General features: G+C 36.0%; 1 protein-coding gene across 19 annotated transcripts in view; it reads left to right on the forward strand.

Moving 5' to 3' along the window:
- The window catches only part of C2CD5 (C2 calcium dependent domain containing 5), a 92,223-nt gene that overhangs the window by 47,137 nt on the left and 23,372 nt on the right, over positions 1-21,714 (forward strand). For all 19 annotated transcript variants that reach the window (XM_070410561.1, XM_070410566.1, XM_070410564.1 and 16 more), the window contains 6 exons: positions 1,770-1,884; positions 4,978-5,073; positions 5,899-6,090; positions 11,539-11,725; positions 16,576-16,740; positions 20,511-20,651. In XM_070410561.1, coding sequence (XP_070266662.1) covers positions 1,770-1,884; positions 4,978-5,073; positions 5,899-6,090; positions 11,539-11,725; positions 16,576-16,740; positions 20,511-20,651 — 896 coding nt within the window. The remainder of the gene's footprint in view (positions 1-1,769; positions 1,885-4,977; positions 5,074-5,898; positions 6,091-11,538; positions 11,726-16,575; positions 16,741-20,510; positions 20,652-21,714) is intronic.

Raw genomic sequence — 21,714 nt, forward strand, 5'->3', positions numbered from 1 at the left:
ATTTCAGTTAAAACTATGAAGAAATTCTTTAACATAATAGTATATGTGCAAAATAGGACCACCTAATTCTCTCACACATGTCTTAATTCATAATATTGATTGCTAACACCATATTGTAGTCTTTTCTATTTCTCTTTCTTTATTTTTCTCCTACTTTGACATTTTTCTTAGTTTCCTGGAGTCTGCATTTTTTCTTTTCTTCTGAAAGAAAGTTTTAGGGTAGCTCTGTCTTGGATCCAAAGCTTTAATTCAAGAAGTGGCTGGCATCATTTGTAGTTCTGGCCTTTATCTCCTCATTTCTACCTTTTGCTGATCTTCCTCCCGTGGAGGAAACAAAATTACATCATAGGAATGTGAGCCATAGTAAGCCTTTAACCTTTCTTTACTTTGCTGTCTTCAATATTTCACTAGTGAGTATAATTCTACTTATTCTTCGTATTTTGCAAAACATATTTTGAAAATGGATATATACTGAAATTCAAAAAAGGTTTGGAGATTGTTTCATTTTCAGTTTTAGTAGTGCCTTATGTGTGGAAAATTTACAATAAGAGCTTAACATACTATTTAGAGTTGGTTTTTTTCTATCTCAACAATTTGCCACAAAAAGAAATAAATTAGGATGTGCTGATTATAGTCCGTTTCTGTTTCTAACATCTTTGTATATAAAAAGCTACTATAATTTGCAGCTGCTGTTCACCAGTATTTTGCAGCTATATGCAAGTGATTAGGAAGTATGTGTGAGTGATGCTCCATTTATAATGCTCCATTACAAAACAACATTGGATTTCTCTATGGCAATGAAATCTAATTCTGGGATTCTAAGGCATTTACGTAATTACAGAGCCATACGTGGAATTACAGTGTTCTATCTGAAATTTGTCCCTATATACAATGACCAAAATTATTTGTATTAATCTTTTAAATGTATTTGTTTTCTTTATTTTGAATTGGCTAGTCCCTTTATATTTTGTCATTTTGCTTTAGGACCCACATCTTTTTAGAAGGATAGCTACAGATGGCTTTCTCTCTCTTTTTTTAAAATATTTTTTTATTGGTTTTAGAGAGGAAGTAAGAGGGAGAGAGACAGAGAAACATCAGTGATAAGAGAATCATTGATCATCTGCCTCCTGCATGCCCGCTACTGGCGGTCAAGCCCACAACCCAGGCATGTGCCCTTGATCGGAATCGAACCTGGGACCTTTTAGTCCGCAGGCTGACGTGCTATCCACTGAGCCAAACCGGTTAGGGCGGGCTTTCTCTCTCTCACTCTCTCTTTTTTTTTAACATCAATAAATCTTTACCTTGGAAAGAACTCAGAATATAGTGGGTTATAAAAGATAGGTACCAGGAAATGAAATCTGAATCTATATTAAATTTATAGATATGATTCATAGTATGTTCTCTCAGTGAGGTGAGATATAAGATACCTTCTCAATTTAAGATTAGAATCTGGAAAGTCTGGGTCAACATTTTAAGTTGTATCTAATTAAATACATCTCTATAGATGTCCCTTAAAGTAATAAAGTAAATAGAACTAGGTGTTTTTCCCCCCCTGCAATCAAGTTTAAAATGTTATACTTTTTGAGAAGTAGCATTACATTAAAATGTTAAGCTTTTGAGAAGTAGTATTTTAAAGGTGTGACGTTGTAAAATCTGTTGTAGAACAGTACCTTTTTTTTTGCCTTCCAGAGTATGTTTATATAAACATTTCTTGTTCATATAGACAATGTACTATTGAGTAGTAAACTGATTTAAAATTTATTTTTCAGATGAACCAGAAACTCGAGATGCGTGGTGGGCAGAAATCAGACAAGAAATAAAGTCACATGCTAAAGCATTAGGCTGTCACGCTGTAGTGGGCTACAGTGAATCGACTAGCATCTGGTAAATGATAATACAACGTGCTTTTCTAGATGCTGTAACTTACAGATTGTATTCTGAAAGGGGAAAAGCTTTATGCAAATATAGAGAGAAGAATAGCAGGTGATCCAGGCGCATGGTCTTTAGAGTACCTCAGACTGAGGGTTAAATGCCATTTTTGCCTCTGAGTTGCTGTGAAATTTTGAGAAAGTTACTCTACTCCTCTGAGCCTCAACGTACACATTGAATGAGAATATAATACTGGCACACAGTAAATATTAACTCTAGGCTGATTTTATTCCAGGTTGTGACTCTATCAAATTCTGCCTTTGGGATCTTTGGAACCCTTGATCTTTGCAAATGTACTGCCTTCTGTCGTTAAAGCTCATCTGTACACTCTTTCTACCTTCTTTTACTAACTGTTACTTAACTTTCTCCTACTAACCAAATCATTCTAATTCTGCCAAGCAATGAAGGGACTTCCATACTGTTAGTTCTCAAAATCTTTTTTCCCTATTTCTCATTTGAACAACCTCTTCTCCTTTAAAGTCCATGCCGTTCCACAGTTCAGACTTTTCTCCCTCCCTCCAAAGCAGCCTTCTGCCTGTCTTAATTTCTTCTCTGCCATCTCCTCCAGTTAGAGTAATTAACTCACTTCTATCACCCTGGCATTGTATTTCTCATTCTTAAGTCCTCTATCTCCACTTGACTTTTAACCATACTTTGGACCTCATTTTCACTCAAAACTGTTGCCTCTTAAAAATGTGTAACTCTTCCATTGCCCTAGGAGCAGTATTGGTGAAGAAATTGCTTTGGCATATGTCTGAGATTTTGCTGCCTGTGGATTCCTCTTGTATTTTTATGGTTTCCCATCTTATGTTTAAGCCCTTTATCCATTTTTGAGTTTATTTTTGTGTAAGGTGTAAGTTGGTGGTCTAGTTTCATTTTTTTGCATGTATCTGTCCAAATTTCCCAACACCATTTATTGAAGAGATTGTCTTGATTCCATTGTATGCTCTTGCCTCCTTTGTCAAATAGTAATTGAGCATAGTGGTTTGGGTCGATTTCTGGATTCTCTGTTCTATTCCATTGATCTATATGTCTGTTCTTGTGCCAGTACCAGGCAGTTTTGAGAACCGTGGCTTTGTAATACAACTTGATATCTGGTATTGAGATCCCACCTACTTTGTTCTTCTTTCTCAGGATCGCTGCAGCTATTTGGGGGGTCAGGGGGGTAATGGGGGGATAAGGACACATATGTAATACCTTAATCAATAAAGAAATTTAAAAAAATGTGAGACTCTTAAGAGTTCATTCTTGGATCACAATAATTTCCTCCACACCATTTGCTCATGCGCACTTGGTTTGTTTGGGCCTCTATCATAACCAGGAGTTTTTCTAGTTCCTTACTCAGGTTCTGGCTTTACTTATTTCTGCCATCCTTGTACCCTACTATAATTTCCTTCAAAGTTTACAATAGATATCATCTAGAAACTAACCTTCTGCTGTCTTATTTTTCATCTTCTGTTCTTAGATAATTCTTACTGGAATTATTACATGGATAATTCTCTTGCATTTGTGGTGATCATTATTAGAGAAGAAGGATTAGATTGTAGTAAATGTGGACATTACAGAGCCATGCCTGTTGCATCTTTATCTTTACAGTCCATGTATTATCTTCTTGAACTGTTTTATTCCCATTGTAGTTCTACTTTTGTTAAACTACTAACTCTATTATGCTTATCCTGCCTTATTCCCCAATATATAGTCTTGCTTCATTCACAGATTTAAGGGCACACACTATCAAGTCCTAGGGATATGGTTTTAAAAGACATAGTTTTTGTTATCAGATTCACATTATACTGGAGAATTATGATGAATATACATTTTATGATAGAGATATCCCAGGATGCTTTGGGATCCCAGAGGGTTGGAGGTTAAAGGTATGATTAGAAGAAAGTGTTAATGTAGTAACTGAAGCTTGAATGGAATCTTGGAGGATGAGTATGAATCACATAAATGAAGTGAAGAGGCATAAGGAGTGTTCAAGGCTAAAAACAACACTGGAGGAGGTTTAGATTCAGTGAGGCTGGAGATAGATCACAGATGTGAGGTCTACAGACATGAGTCCAATTAATTTACTTAGAAGTTTGAATTCATCTTGCACACACTCCTTTTTTTCTCTAGACCTCAAAAAGTCTTTGTATTGAATCCCATCTTTACTAATGTGTTCTGTTCTAACCCATCCAACTTACTATTACTGTATTAAACTCCTTGAACTACACCTGCTCTTACAGCTCCTTGATTCCATGTCTTCTAGTTACTCCATGTTATTCCTTCTGCCATTCTCAGTACCCACTTGAACATTTTAAGCCTGGCCTCTCTCTAATCAAGTGATCATTTCTTTCTTGTCCTCTTAGGCTTCCCATCCATTTACACTTTGTTTCCAGCCTTTTGTCCCTAGGCTGCTACTTTTCTGATTTGCTTTGTGATCTCTTTCAATATTTGTGTTGTCTACTTTTTTTTTTTTGGCTTTCAAATTGGGTAATATATAGTAAAGACTCTCAAAGAATTCTTTTGAATATAAATTTTTAGTATATACATAAAACGATGTAGTTTAAGCTCCATTTAGTATATTTTGGATATTATTTGTTTCAGATACTTTTTATTAAGTTTATATTAAGCTTTAGCAATATAGATATATATGTAGTTTGCTTTTAGAATAACTTAAATAAATTTAATGTGCATTTAGAAGATTGTAATATATTTTAATGAGACATTGCCTGATTCAACAATACAGTTACTACTTTTATTTTGAAATATTCCTATCTTATTCAGCTTTACCATATTTTAAAGGAATTTATTGTCATTAATATTATACTTATCTTTTACAATTTTTAAGTAATAAAGAATTCTTGCCTTCTCCATTTTAATAACATTACATTTCTTCTATTTTCTCTCCTAGGTTTAGGAGGTAATCCTGTGATATTATTAATATTTAGTAGAGTCTAACCTGAATTTAAATTGTCATCCTAGTAATCACTCTGATATTTAACATTTTCCAAACTTAGATAACCTGAAAATGTTAACTTGTTTTATTTTTTTTTTCTTTTATAGTGAAGAGGTCTGTATTTTATCTGCATCTGGCACAGCAGCTGTACTGAACCCTAGATTTCTGCAGGATGGCACCGTGGAGAGCTGTTTGGAACAGAGGTTGTCATGGCAGCCTGGCTTGTTTTCCATAAGGGCAGAGAAGGGAGAGGTTGATTTCTTTTGTCAGAGCTGGGATAAGTCTTCTCTGTGAGGGTGGGTTACAGTGGGACAGTGTAGGAAACAGTACCAGGCACTTTACTGATTTTTATCTAATGCACAGCAACAGAGCAGTATTGAAATCTGCACTATATGACACACATAATTTCTAGTATCTTGTTAAGTGACATTTATGATTACCAATTGCAGAATTTCAAGGAGACATTTTTTTGTTTGTTACATTATAGAAATAATTCCTTTGATTTGATTTTTTCTTTCTTTTGTCTTACCTCTAAAATGGAAAAAGACTATGAAACAATTTTCATAAAGAGAATTCTTCATTTATAAAACCATCAAAACACTATATTATACCAAAATTATATATAAAGCTTCATGGAAAGTGAAATGTTTTTATTAGAAATTCTTAAATTACATTTGCATTATATCTGTCATGCAATAAGCAAATATCACCTTTTTTGTCTAACCATTTGTTTTTATGTTGTATCCCAAAGAAAAAACTTTGAATTAATAGTGTTTTTTGTCAGATGGTAAGTCATCACACAAATTGATAAAAAATGATTTTCTATTTGTATAAGCCTTTTCTCTCACATGGTTCTCATTTCATGGTCATTTGTAATTCTTACCAGTCATAGTGGTACTCTCTGTGGTAGAAATTGTTGTGTAGTTTGTACACAAGAACTATGTATGTAATATGTTTGTTTGTTTGTTTTTAAAGAAGCACAGAATTTTCAACTGTGCCTTATTTTTCTTCTTAATGTATTCATATAGGCTAGAAGAAAATTTGCCTGCAGGCTGTGGATTTTGCCATATACCATATGATGAACTGAATATGCCATTTCCAGCTCATCTCACATATTGCTATAACTGCAGGAAACAAAAAGTTCCTGATGTTCTCTTTACAACTATAGACCTCCCAATAGATGCTACAGTTATTGGAAAAGGTTGTCTTATTCAAGCAAGGTATGTTTGTGAAATCAGTATTTGGGGTCCCTGAAAGAGTATCGGGTATGGAGCCAAATAGACATATTTTCAAATATCTGCTCTGTTTGCTACCTGGGATCCTGGACAGGCTAGGAAGTTCTGTCTGAACCTTGTATATTATCATAGAGAAAATTGGGAGGAAAAATACCCTCATTATAAAACTTAAGTAAGTATATATTAGTTTTAAACATTTAAATTCTGTATATATTTTTATTATGATGATGATTATTAATTAACCTGTCGAAGGACCGGGATGTGACTCAGTATGCTTTTGGAAACTGACATTTTTCTTTTAAAAGACAGTGCTATTTAGTATTTCTTTTATTATTTCTCTTAGCTGGTAAGAGTTCCTTTTAAACTGACAAGAGTAGGAAATGGTAAATTGTGGTAGGCATATGGGAAACAGCTCTGATTGTCTACTAGTAGGTCGCTAACAGCTGCCGGGTTACCAACTCCAGTGAGCATTTCTGTCCTCATCTTCCTTGACATTCCAGCATAGTCATACAGTTGATTGTTTTCTCTTTTTTGAAACTTCTTTGACTTCAGAACTCCAAACCTTCTGCTTTTTCCTACCTTTATGAATGGTGTCTAGTCTCCTTGCTGATTCCTTTTCATTTCTTGATCCTTGAGAGCCATGGGTCTGGATCCTCCTTTCAAAACTCTCTCCATAGTTGAACCCATGTTACCTGTGTCTGTGTCTCCCAAATTTATAACTTCAGTCCAGAACTTTCTTCTGAGCTTCAGACCCATATACTAACCTGCTACTTCACATCCCATTTTAAAAATTATTTTTAAAAATTTTATCTTTATTGTTGAAAAGTATTACGGATGCCCTCCTTTTTACCCATTGACCCCCCTCCCTTCCCTCCCAACCCCTCCCCAAGTCTTCACCATGCTATTGATGTGTAATAGATGTCTCATGCTAATTCCAAATTGAACTGTTGGTTTTTTCTACTTCTTTCATATTAGCCTTCTCTACTTTAATAAATTATGCCTTGCTCTATCCAGTTCTTCATGATAAATATGGTATTTTTTGACGTTGTCCTTTTCCTAATTTCCCCACTTGTTATTACATAGTCATGTTGCGTTTTCTTCGAAATATATTTTTAATCTACTTACTTTTGTTTTATTCCCTCCTGCATTTTAGGCCTTTCATTTTGGGTTGTTTTACTTTTGCATGAGGTATATCCTTTAGTATTTCTTTGGGTGGGTCTGCTGGTGGTGAACTTTCTATTTTTGCTTATCTGAATGTGTTTATTTTATCTTTTTAAAAATTTTATTATTTTTTATTTTTTTGAAGGATTATTTCTTAATTTTTTAATTATAGTTTTCTCATCTCTACCCTTTCTTTCTTTCTTGCTTTCTTTCTTTCTTTCTTTCTTTCTTTCTTTCTTTCTTTCTTTTTCTGGTTTGATGGGGAGTTGAATATTTCTTTTTTTTTTTTTTAATTAAATCTTTATTGTTCAGATTATTACAGTTGTTCCTCTTTTTTCCCCCATGATGAGGCCCAGCTATGAAGCAATGCAAGCTGCTGTGGGGCCTTGGGCCTTCTTTTGGATGTTCTGGGTCTCTCTGACCGAGCTGCAGTTTGTTAGGTAATTTTAGATTGCAAAGGGCCAGGCCATTCATATGCAAAAGCCTCTGCGCACAGCTTGGGTGGGGCGGGGTCTCAGGGAATCAACAAGGCGGAGCAGACAGCTATGGCTGATCCTCAGCCCTGCCCTAAGAGGCCCCGGATCTCAGTGTCCCGCAGTAATCGCTGCAAGCACCTCTGAGAGAAAGCCGCCCTCGAGTTCCACCCGCTGCCAGAAAGTCCAGTTTCTCCCCGTATGGGTCTGGGTCCCGAGAGACTCAACCAGAACTGGAGTTCAGAGCAGTCGGGAGCTTGTGTCTCCCTCCCGATTGAAAAAGACAACCTCGTCCTCAGTTGCCAGCCCTTTCTGCGTGCACCTCCGTACCTCTACACTTTACTTACGCACCTCCTCTGAGTCTCAGTGTGCTTTTCTCTTTCCTTCTAGTTGTAGAATTTCCACTGAGCCAGTCTTCCTGTGGTTCTGGATGATGTCCATTTTGTCTTTTAGTTGTAGTTTTGAAGTGGTTGTGGGAGGCAGCAATTTCAGGTGTTTACCTATGCCACCATCTTGGTTTCTCAATCTATTTTATCTTTAAAAGATATTTTGGGGTGGCAGTTACTTTATTTCAGCACACTAAAGATACTCTTCCACTGCCTCTTTGCTTTTATTGCTACTTTTGAAAAATAATCTGTTAGACTGTTTCTTTGAAGCTGTGTGTAAGCTATTCTTTATCTTTGGTTTTCTGCAGTTTCCCTATGAAGTGTTATGTTGGAATTATCTTTATCTTAATTGTTATAAGTTGGGTTTCTTGAATCTGTAGAATAATGTCTTTCATGTGTTTTAGAAAATTTTTAGATTTTAATTCTCCTATGTTTCCATCTCTTCTCTCTTTTTTTTAAATCCTCATCCGAGGATATTTTCCCATTGTTTTTTAGAGAGAGGGAAAGACAGAAATATTGATGTGGTTGCCTCCTGCATGAGCCCTGACCAGGGCCCGGGCTGGGGAGGAGCCTGCAGCCAAGGTATGTGCCCTTGACCAGAATTGAACCCAGACCCGGACCCTTTGGTCCACTGAGCCAAACCGGCTAGGGCTCTTCTCTCTTCTTGATACTCCAGTTAAAATATGTTAGACTTTCCACTGCCTCCTCTATGTCTGTTACCGTCTCTTCTGTATTTTCTATCTTTTTGTTTCTCTTTGCTATATTTTAGATATACTTTCTTGTCTTTCAATTATTTTTCTCTTTGGCTGTCTAATATGCTAAGAAGCCTAATAATTTGAGTTTAAATTTTTGGTAATTTTTATTTATAGAAGTCTTATTTCACTCTTTTTCAAATCTAATATCACATGTTATAGTCTGATTCTGTAATTAATTTTAATATCTGAAATATTTTGTTTTCTGTTGTTTCTGCTGGTTATTGTTCATAGTGTTTTGTTTGCTTTGACTGTGATAGGCACACAGGAAGTTACAAAATGGTACAAGGAGTTCCATCACTTTTCCTCATTGGTGACATCTTATACAACTGTCATAGAGTATTAGTGAGGAAATTGACATTGGTATAATTCTGTTAATCTAGTGCAGAACTTATTCAGTTTTTACAACCATCACCACAATCAAGACACAGAACAGTTCCAGGCCAAAAAAGAAATTTTTTGTTCTATCTCCTTATGTTTATGCCCCACACTGCCCCTTGCCTTGGTCCTGTGATGCTTTTCAGAAGATTTATATATATAATATATATACATATACATTATATATCTATATCTATATCTATATCTATCTATCTATCTATCTATCTATATATATATATATATATATATATACTTAACCATTTTTTTGTTTGTTTTAGGTAGAAGGGGGTTGGTCTCTATCAGCAGTTCTCAGAGTGTGGTCCCAGACTAAGAAATGGCATCACCATCCTAGGGGGAACTTACAGAAGTGTAAATTCTCAGGTCTCACCCCAGATTTATTGAATCAGAAACTCTGATGATGGGGCCCACTGATTGTTTCTTAACTAGTCCTCCAGGTGGTTCTGATGTAACTAAAGTTTGAGAACTACTAAGATAAATAGCCTGGCTTCCAGTATGGGGGATGGTAGCCTTTTGTCTACCATCCCTACATCAATTCTGTCATCTTTGTTCCCTTCTCTGTGTAGCAATATAAATGATGTCCTAAAATATAAATTGGCTCATGTTCCTACTCAAAACCCATTTGGGATTTTCCATCGCTGGCAGAATAAAATCAAACTCCTTACCATGACCCATGAGCCCCTAATATGATCATGCCCTTGTTTACCTGTACACTTCTAAGTACTACTCTCACCCTTGCTCACTTCACTGTAGCTATGGCGGTCACCTTTTGGTTCTTCTAATATGCTAGCTAGTTCTGTTCTATGATTGTCTTTCTCCTGCTCTCCCAGTCCCATCATGTATCAGAGATCTCAACTCAGGTGTCATCTCTCTTGTGAGGCCTCTCTAGTTATTCCCACTTATTTCACCTGGTTTATTTTCTTCAGATATTTGATTCTTAACATAATCTGAGGTTGCCTTGTTTATGTCCCCCACCACACACACACACGCACTCACACTCACACTCACTCGCTCACTCACTCACTGGTTTATATTCATGAGAACAAGGGTCTTTGTGAATATAACTGTTAGGGTCGCCAAAGGAGGAATGCACAAGGCCAAAAGTGGTAAAGAATTATAAATTTATTGTTACATCTGCTAGCAGAAGGGCTGAGACCAAAACAGCATCAGCGGGGCAGAGGAGGGGGAGCGAGATATTTATGTCTCTTACAAAGGTCAGTCAGAGGACCAGGTGCAGGTGGAGGCCAGGTGGAGGCGGTCCCTGGAAACTGTGGGTGAGGCAGTTTACTGGAAGTCAAAGGCCATTAATCATGAAACCTATAGTGAGAACAACAGGACAATCACTGGGAGGGGCGAGAGCCCCAAGCAGAGCATAATGGAGTACAAGAATGTCCCTAGCAATAACCATGAGAAACAGGACTTTGTATTTTTTTCATTGATTAGTGCTCGTCACCTAGAAGAGTGCCTGGCACATGACAGATATTCAAGTTTTATATTTTTTATAAACTACGTTTTTATAAGTTTATATTCTTTCAATGAATAAATTTTCCCTTTGCTGTCCATTCATCATACAATCACATGGAGTTATGAAGCCTAAGATTTAAATTATATTCTCTAGTGATTTAAAAAAAAAAATATTTTATTGATTTTTTACAGAGAGGAAGGGAGAGAGATAGAGAGTTAGAAACATCGATGAGAGAGAAACATCGATCAGCTGCCTCCTGCACATCTCCTACTGGGGATGTGCCCGCAACCCAAGTACATGCCCTTGACCGGAATCGAACCTGGGACCCTTCAGTCCGCAGGCCAACACTCTATCCACTGAGCCAAACCGGTTTCGGCTTCTCTAGTGATTTTGATCAGTATTTCATATTTAGAGATTTAGAGATTTTTTTCCTTTTGTTTGTTGAAATAGATTTTCAGCAAAAACGTATACAGTGAAAAAAAATGGCAGAAAGATTATTGATATAAATTAAGCCTATTTGAAATGAGCAAATGTCTTCCCAAGCACACTCTTAGAAAGTTTTAAAAATTAGATATTTCTTTTAAAAAAATATTTTTATTAATTTCAGAGAGGAAGGGAGAGAGAGAAACTTCAATGATGAAAGAGAATCACTGATTGGCTACCTCCTGCACACCCCAATAGGGAAATGAGCCCACAACCTAGGCATATGCCCTGACCCGAAATCAAACCACCTGGTTCATAGGTCGATGTTCAACCACTGAGCTATAGTGGCCAGGCCTAACTACATTCTTTTTTAACAGGTTATGTCGTTTAAAAAAGAAAGCACAGGCAGAAGCAAATGCCACAGCTATCAGTAATCTGTTGCCATTTATGGAATACGAAGTGCATACTCAGCTAATGAATAAACTAAAACTCAAAGGAATGAATGCTTTATTTGGACTGAGAATTCAGATCACAGTGGGTGAAAATATGTTGATGGGCTTAGCGGTAAGTTTGCATGTTTTGTTTTTGCAATTCCTGTAGTTGTAGTAGATTCTGTTTTAAGTGATTCAAAGAGTCTTTTTAAAAGACTTATCTAAAGAAACTGGCATCAAGACTTTTAAGGGTTGGAGACATAAGAATTAACAGATCAGGTGATAGACTTTTAAATATTTTATCTTTAATTATAAAATTGTTATTTAAAATTAATTTAATAAATTATCACATAAAATATTGATTGATTGATATTTATGTTATTATATATTTATATTCTGCCCATAACCTCAGTAGTCAGATTTCTAAAAATAATCATGTGCAGCTTGTTTAGTAAGTTGACCACCATTGTACTGGGCTTTATTGTTGTTTATAAGTTGCTAAAACAGGGCTTATCCTGCTTGGAATTGTTGAGATTTGGGGCTGGATAACTCTTTGTTGTAGCGGATTGTCTCATTCATTGTAGGATATTTATCAGCATCCCTGGCCTCTGCCAACTAGAAGCTAATAACTTTCCTCCACTGTGACAACAAAAAATGTGTCCAGACTTTACCAGATGTCCTTTAGGGGGCAAAATCACTCCTGAAAGGAAGATGAGGGGGAAGAACTAAAATAATCATTAGTTTTAATGGAGAAAGTAAAGCAATACCTGTGAGACACTGCCTACTGTTGGGCAGAGAATTATATTTTATTATAAATGTAACATCTGTGGTCAGAAGACAGTAGAATATGCAATAAAATGTGTCTCTTAAGTGCTGATAAATTGTGAGGCAGTGGAAAGCTCTTTATCTCAGCTTCATGTTTATCTTTGCTTATTAGAAAACAAGTTCTGTATAGAAAAGTTATAATGGGCATGAACTGCCTTTATAAGTAGCCTGAGATCCAGAGAACTAGTTGCCTGCGAAATATATCTTGATTAGTTGGAATCTGAGCAACAATGTTTATCGAAAAGCTCTCACACACAAGATACTTGGATAGCCAGAATTTTATGTCATTGGTACTTTTAAATTTGGAATTCTCTGTCATCTTTTTGAGACATGCATAGAAATTTTACTTAAGAAATTGATGGAACTTGGATTCTTTTTTTCAGTATGCATTTGTGCATAAAATGTTGTTTCTTGCTTCATCCACTTTTCTATAAGAGCAAATATGGAAATTTCTGTATGTAGGATATAATTTTGTAATGATGATTAATTATGTAATCACAAGTTTTAACTAGGAATTTGTAGTGATTAATTATTTATATTCAAATATTTGATAGATTAACTTGGGGGGGCAAAGTATCTGTTATAATTCTTTCATCTAAACCAGTGGTTCTCAACCTGTGGGTCGCGAAAATACATCCTGCATAACAGATATTTACATTATGGTTCATAACAGTAGCAAAATTACAGTTATGAAGTAGCAACGAAAATAATTTTATAGTTGGGGTTCACCATAACATGAGGAACTGTATTAAAGGGTTGCAGCATTAGGAAGGTTGAGAATCACTCACACACTTAGCTAAGACTTAACATACAAAACTATAGTTACTGGTGGGCATCTATAAGAACTAAGAACTTGATTTGTATTCAGAGGTGTAAGAAACACTGTGCCAAATGTATCAAACCCTTCCTGTGGTAGAACCCCAGGAAACTATTATGTGATCCTGGTATAATGCTTCAATACCTGCCTCAAATACTGCCTTTTCTAATTCTTACTAATCTTTTCTTTCTTGGGCACATTTAGTGACATCATTTATAGCTGAGATTTGTCATCTAGTGACATGATTTATAGCTGTTTGAGATTTGGATCTTTGTGTGTGTTTTTAGCTTGTGTACTCAAGGTCCCAAGAGTAGCTTCCATGGTAGTTAACCTCTGATGATTGCTACTGGGTGTCTGTCACTGTGTTATTTCAGAAGAAATGTAATATTATCTTCACTTTGCGCGAGGAGAAAATGTATGCTGTGATAGGTTGAAACTTGTCCAAAGTGACATGGTTACATGTACTGGAACTGGGTTTCAAACCCAGAACTGTCTAGTTCTAGAGTCTGTGTGTTCTCAACTATTCTGAGCCATTGCCTCATTAGCCATTGCAGTTAATATTAGAAATGGTACACTAAGGCTTCATGTGGCACAGAGGGTATTCTGGGATTGAGCATCAGCATCAGAAACTGGGTCATAGGTGCAGTCATGGACACTAATGAACAAACCAGGAGGGAGAGCTTCTGAGGATCAGTTTCATCTACTGCCCAGTCTTTTTTTTTTTTTTTTTTTTTTTTAATATATTTTATTGATTTTTCACAGAGAGGAAGGGAGAGAGATAGAGAGCCAGAAACATCGATGAGAGAGAAACATCGATCAGCTGCCTCCTGCACACTCCCCTCTGGGGATGTGCCCACAACCAAGGTACATGCCCTTGACCGGAATTGAACCCGGGACCTTTCAGTCCGCAGGCGGAGGCTCCATCCACTGAGCCAAACCGGTTTCGGCTACTGCCCAGTCTTCATCATAAAGTGTCATACACTTTTTGAGAATGGACTTTTATAAAATTGGCAATTGATTAATTTTTAAAACCCACCTCAATTCAAAATAACACAAATATCCAGATTTTAAAAATTGTCTTCTCTTTGCTCATTCTACCCCTGTGATGTGAACAATTTGATGTTAGTACGTCTATGTATTTTTTGCTTTGTTTATATAAGCATATTTAAATATATATGCACATAAGTGTGTGGAGTGTGTGTGTGTATTTCCCCTAATAGCTTTCTAGTACTAATGGAATATAGTACTGTTACAGAGTCAGAAATTAATAGCCCATTAATAAAAAATTTAAAGTAAATCTGTATCAAGTACAGTTTTCCTTCTTTTTTTTCTTTATTTTATTTGATTTTTTTACAATATACAAAATCTATTACCAGATTGTAGATACAAAGTAATTAGCCATTTACATGCAATAAACATTAATATTTCAAGAAAACGATTTTAAATATAATGTTACATGCAATAAACATTAATTTTCAAGAAAAATGATTTTAAATATAATGTTATATGCAATAAACATTAATATTTCAAGAAAAGCGATTTTAAATATAGTAATACTAGAGGCCCAGTGCACGAAATTCGTGCACTCGGGGGGGGGGGGGTCCCTCAACCCGGCCTGTGCCCTCTTGCAGACTGGGAGCCCTTGGGGGATGTCTTACTGCCGGCTTCGGGGGGAGTGGGCCTAAGCCGGCAGTTGAACATCCTTAGCACTGCTGCGAAGGCAGGAGAGGCTCCTGCCACCACTGCTGTGCTTGCCAGCCATAGCCCGGCTTCTGGCTGAGCGGTGCTCCCCCTGAGGGATCAGCCGAAACCAGCTCTCTGACATTCCCCCAAGGGGTCCTGGATTGCGAGAGGGCATAGGCCAGGCCAAGGGACTCCACCAGCACATGATTGGGGCTGGGGAGAGATATGGGAGGTTGGCCAGCTGGGGAAGGGACCACAGGAGGGCTCCAGTGTGTGTCTGGCCCGTCTCACTCAGTCCCGATCAGCTGGATCCCAGCAGCAAGCTAACCAACTAATTGGAGCATCTACCCCCTGGCAGTCAGTGAATGTCATAGCGAGCAGTTGAGTGGCCTTAGCATATTATTAGCATATTATGCTGTGATTGGTTGAATGGCCGACCGGTCGACCAGACACAGCATATTAGGCTTTTATTATATGGGATTACATGCAATAAACATTGATATTTCAAGAAAAAAATATTTTAAATCCTCTATAATAAAAGGGTAATATGCAAATTGACTCAAACGGTGGAATGACCGGGAACAATTGGTCGCTATGATGTGCACTGACCACTGGGGACAGCCGGGCTGAGGGACGCCCCCCCCCCAGTACATAAATTTTCATGCACCGGGCCTCTAGTATAATAATATTATCAAAACTGTACTAACATAGTATAATATCACAAATGTTGTAGGCAATATTACAAATCTGTAAATAACAGGATTACTTCTATTATACTCTAAAATATTTTTTTTCTCTTGACTCTGTTTTTGTCCATTAGTTTATGCTGTTCATTATATTCCACAAATGAGTGAGATCATGTGATATTTATCTTTCTCTGACTGGCTTATTTTGCTTAGCATAATGCTCTCCAGGTCCATCCATGGTGTTTTCCTTCTTGATAATTATGGAGGTAGCATGGTTTAGTGAAAAGTTCTTGGGTTTGGAGAAACAGATTCAAGTCTCTTTTCCAAATTTATTGACAGTGTCATCTTGAGTAAGTTCCCTATTCTTTCTGCACTTCAGTATCTTCACTTTCATTGCAAAGTTTCCCTTTTTTGTCACAGAAAAGGTCAATTATCTACTCATTGATGAAAAACTTACTTTTAACAACTCTCTCTATATATTTATTTATTTTAGAGAGAGAGAGAAATATTCATGTGAGAGAGAAACATCGATTGGGTTGCCTCCTGTAGGCCCCTTGACCAGAGGTTGAAACTGCAGCTTGGGAATTGAACCTGTGACCTTTAGGTGCACTGAATGACGCTCAACCAACTGAGCCACACTAGCCAGGGCTACTTTTAACTTTTTATCTTTTTTTCCTATACTTTTTCAATGCAATTAATTTCTTGCAATCATAGGTAAAAATTTTATAGTACAGTTGGGTACACAGTGAAAAGTAAGTCCTCCTAAACCATCTACCCCAGGTTCTCAACAGAAGCAGCCAACCCCTGTTCCCAGTTCTGTTTTGCCGTGCTTGTCCACCTATGTCCTGCGCATCCATCGACATTAATTATTGTTCTCCTATTGGGCAAAGACCACATTCCTAAATATGAAAACTTAAGGTTCTGTTGTCCTATAGATATTTTTAACAATTATTTCCTAATTATTTTTACAAGTCGGCCACAGGCGTATATTTAGCAGCATTACCAACGCCTGGTGGAATTCAGATTGCTGGGAAGACTCCTAATGATGGCTCCTACGAACAGCACGTATCTCATATGCAAAAGAAGATAAATGACACGATCGCTAAGAATAAAGAGTTATATGAAATCAATCCTCCAGTAAGTAAACTAAGTCTACATTGTGAATATATCAGTTATTGTGTAGCTGTTAGTATATTTTTTTGGTTATCTTACTTTGGACCTTAAAGACTTTTTTCACTGTTCAGATATGTTCTCCTCATTACTCATTCTTTTCCCTCCCTTTACATCTATGCTCAAATGTCTTCTTTTTAGGGAGGCTCACTCTGACTATTTAAGAATTGTAACTCTCCCATTAATTTTTGGTACTTCCTATCCCCCTTTCTTATCTATTGTTTGTTACTGCCAGTAGAATCAAGCTCTATCAGGACTGTATCCCTAATGCCTAGAACAGTTCCTTCTGGTATTTTTTAAATAAATACTTATTGAATAGTTAAATAGCTTAAAATCTTCTCTCTCTCTCTCTCTCTCTCTCTCTCTCTCTCTCTCTCTCTCTCTCTCTTTTAATAAAAAGAAAGATTGCTTACCTATGGTAAAGTGTGAAAGAATAGAGATTTTTTTAGTTTGGCATTTTTCTTACAATTTTCCTACCAGTCATTTCCATAGTCAGTCTTTTCACCAGCTTTGCAATTGGTATCACAATGCTTCCTACTCTACAGATGTCCTATAGCTTTAACCTGAATTGAAAAATGTGTTGAAGTAGGAATGAAACTTTGTTTTTATAAGTCTCTGATAATGAAATACTTCTATAAAAGGTAACTGTTTGGATAACATTATTTTCATTATTTTATATATGCTACTGAATTTTGGTTGGTCTTCTGGAATAGTACATCTGAATTCCAGCTTCAAACTAACAGCTTTCTAGCAAAGTTATTAAGCTGGTAGGAATTTTAAGGACATAACTAGGGTTACACAGTTCAGTGTGGTAGACACTGGTCACATGTGGCTATTAAGCACTTGATATGTGGCTAGTCTGAATTGAGATGTGGTATTGGTGTAAAATATACCAGTACACTGGATTTTGAAGACATAATAAATGAAAAAGAACGTAAAATACCTTTTGGATTCTTTTTATATTGATTACATGTTTCATTTGTATCTCTTTTATATTATTACCTATGAAGCTTGCTTTATATTTCTATTGAGCAGTGTTGATATAGTTTCTTTAAATTCATTGAAAATGTTAACGTGTTAATATATTTACTTACATAGCCTTTGTAAAAGCTTTCTGCAAAACGCTTTGTTGACTGCTTGTTTGCTGTAATTATTTTTATTTTATATTTATATTTTGATATTTAAACATCTAGTAGTGTTTATTCCTGTTGGGAAGAATGATTTGCAAAGATATATGTTAGGATTCCATATATGAATTGTAATGATATGAGCTGAACTTTCACGTAACAGTGTTTATCAACTCTACTTCCATCCTGACCTCCCTCAGGACCTGGCTCTTCTGTTGTGTTTCTGTTGTACCTGTATTTGCTTCTGTCATGGTGCCTGTTACATTTTAGTGCACTTAGTTTTACATGTCTCTCTTTCTTTTCTATAATAAAAGCCCCTTGAAGACAGAGACATATTTAGAGAATGTGAATTAAGTTACTTTACTCAATAAATATTTATGAGCTACTGTTTAGTATTGCATATTAGAGGAGGGAATAAATCTTTCTTTTTAAAATATGTTTTTATTGGTTTTTTTAGAGAGAGAGGAAGGGAGAGGGATAGACAGAATCATCGATGAAAGAAAAACATCGATCGGCTGCCTCATGCATGCCCCCTACTGGGGATCAAACCTGCAACCTGAGCATGTACTCTGACCAGGGATCGACCGGGGACCTCTTGGTTCATGGGTCGATGCTCAACAACTGAGCCACACCGGCTGGGCGGGAATAAATCTTTTATGAATTTAAAAACTTCACCATATATGGATTTCATATGTTGAATATGTATTTTTACAAAAGGATTAATCAACTTATGAGTATTCTACTATGGCTTTCCTTATTTCAATACTTATTACATTCTGGTCTTTTAGCTTAACCTATCAGAATTTGTTTGAAAAAGTCATTGTACAAGGCCACTACTCATATTACAGTTTTGTGTTTTGAATTTTCTGAAACAATGTATGCCCACCCTGAAAATGTGGGTCAGTGTTCCGTATCTTAGAAAGATAGCCCCAGCTAAAGTGAGTGCTGCTGTTTAATTTTTTTCTCAATACCTTGAGAAACTTTTTAAAAATTTATTTATTAAATTGATTGGGGTGACATTGGTCAGCATGAACATACAGGTTTCATGTGTGGATTTCTATGTTACAAGATCTGTGTATTGCACTGTGTGCTCACTACCCAAGTCAAATCTCCTGTCACCTCATATTAGGACTCCCTTCTGCCCCCAACCCCTTCCCTCTGGCTGTTTGTGTTCACAAGTTTCAGTTTTATATCCCACATATTACTGAAATCATAGGGTTCTTTTTCTGTCTTACTTATTTCACTTAGCATAATGTTCTCAAGGTTCATCCCTGTTGCTAAGAAAAACATTTCTTATGCAAAGGTATAGTACCACTTAACTGGAAATAACTAAGTCAGCCAGAATATCAAAATGAGGTGCAAAACTTTTATTGGGAATTAACAGCACCAGTGGTAAAACCTCATTATGAATCTAAGATATATTCAATTTTAGATAGTTACATTTATTTCATCCATGTTACAATAAAGAGAGGCATAACTGAATTTTAAACTACTATAGAATTATAAAATGAAGGATAGTTTCAATATTGCATTCAGGGTCAAAAGAACTGATCTAGACAAGTTCATCACCTACTAGTGTGCAAACCCAGGCAAACTACTCTACTTCTGAACTGCGTCTCTTTCTCATTTTGTATTCATTATAATAGGCACCCTGTCAGATTTGTATAGGGCAGGTTAATTTGGAGTAGAAGCAAAATAAATGGATGTGAAAGTACTGCATAGATAGCTGTGTTATGAAACTGTGGTGGTAGTCTTACGTAACCTATGCGCTAGCGATGAACATTTAAAATTAGCCTTTTGAAAAGCTTTTTCTTATAACTTCCTTGTTTTCTTGTTTGTTTGTTTTTTTAAAAGATGGGTCTGTTATACTAATAATAAGCTATGTCTTTTGCATTTGTCCTCACATATCCATTCTCCTGGTAAGTTGCCAACAGATACTTAGAACCTCTGGTTAGCTGATATTTGGCTATGTAATAGGAAAAAGCTGATTAAACCATACAGGATTGCACCTTACACTGACCTCAAAAAGATCATTATTGTAACTACCAAAGTTTATTTAGCTTAAAAAATAGTAAAGCAAATACATGTGTAATATGTGCACTACATATACATACACACATACATCTATTATATTCCTCATTTTACTCTGTGGAGCTATGAAAAATTACCACTGGATAAGAAAAGATATAAAGAGTAGAATCATAGTTAGGGACACAAATCTTTAATTCTTTGTGGAGTATTAGGACTTTTAAATGCTGTGCAGAAAATACCTTCTAAGCTGGAAGGACTGCCAGTTCCCTACTCATTGTAGTTTTCTCTCTGTACAGTAGATGTCAGTAATGCCTTACCATGTCTGTTTTTGAATTATACATACCTATAAAAAGTTAGTTATGAAATATACACTTTAAATATTTTTTGTAGACTCCCCCCAAAGGTAGTTGTCTGTTATTATAAAAATTTAAAACCAAACTAAAGTATGCAAATATCAAATCATTGTGTTATACACCTGAAACTAATATGTTATATGTCAATTATACCTCAATTTAAAAAAAAGAAAAAACTGAAAATTATGGTCTTTTGTAATATAAAGCAATTATATATATTTTTTAGGAGATATCTGAAGAGATTATAGGATCACCCATCCCAGAACCTCGACAACGTTCAAGACTCTTAAGATCTCAGTCAGAAAGTTCTGATGAAGTTACAGAATTGGACCTTTCACATGGGAAAAAAGATGCTTTTGTTTTGGAGGTATTATTGCATTGGAGTAATTTCTTAAAGTTTTTAGATGTTTAATTTTACAATCATACTTGATGTGATTCTTTTGTATCATTACAACTGTTATAAATATAAAAAATATAATATTTAAATATTACAATAAACTTGAGAATATCAGAACTTAGTAATATATTTTTGTTCAATACCAGAAGACCGATAACAATAATGCAGGTGGTTCTGGAAAAATTTATGTATGGGTTGAAATAAAATTAAAGTAATATTAACTCTTGGAGCTATTTATTGTAAACTTGGATGAATTTAAATAAGAAATTAATGTGCTATTGTTTCACTTACTAGAATTCCCTGCTTTATATGTTGTAACATTTTACTTTAACATTTTTACATGTAATAATATAGGCACTGTGAATCTGAATGTAGTGTTTTCTTATTGAATTCAGAGGATATCATTGAACTTTCATTATAAAAATATACTCAGAACTAGCTTTTCTGGAGGATAAATGTGGTACAAAAGGTTCAGGGAGCCTCCTCTCTCAACAAATCTGCTCCCCCTGCCCTCCTCTCTAGAACGGTTAGCTTTGAAAGAGGTAGATTCCTTTGATATTGAAGGAAAGGAAAATAAATGAGGATGCTCAGAAATGTCCTGGTAAGGTGCCTGTTGAAAGAAAAAGTCAGGTGCCTTGATCTCAGTGAAGCAGGAAGCTAACGGTAGAATTGTATTGGAATGGGATTGGAGTTCTGAAGAGTCTAGAACAGTGCCTGTGAGTGTGATCAGGATGTCAGCCGTGGGAAATGCATAAGGCTTAACTGAGGTAAGAGTGTTAATTTGTAGAAAACTCAATCTGTATGGATTTGTGCTTTTTTCTCACCTTTTTTTTATGGTCTGAGAATGGAAAAATCATGGGAGTTGGTAAAGAATATGTCAGGTTAAGGAGGTAAAAGGATTCAGGGTACTGGTTAGAGCAGTGCTACTCAAAGTGTGCTGTGACTACCCATAGTGTTAGCACCCTCTGGAAGTTTGTAAGAAATACAAATTCTGGGCCTCTTACTTCAGACTTCATAGATGAAAATTTCATGG

Source organism: Myotis yumanensis, unplaced genomic scaffold (genome assembly GCF_028538775.1).
Source record: "Myotis yumanensis isolate MYYU_CA2020_CCGP unplaced genomic scaffold, mMyoYum1.0.hap1 SCAF_3, whole genome shotgun sequence".
NCBI lineage: Eukaryota > Metazoa > Chordata > Mammalia > Chiroptera > Vespertilionidae > Myotis > Myotis yumanensis.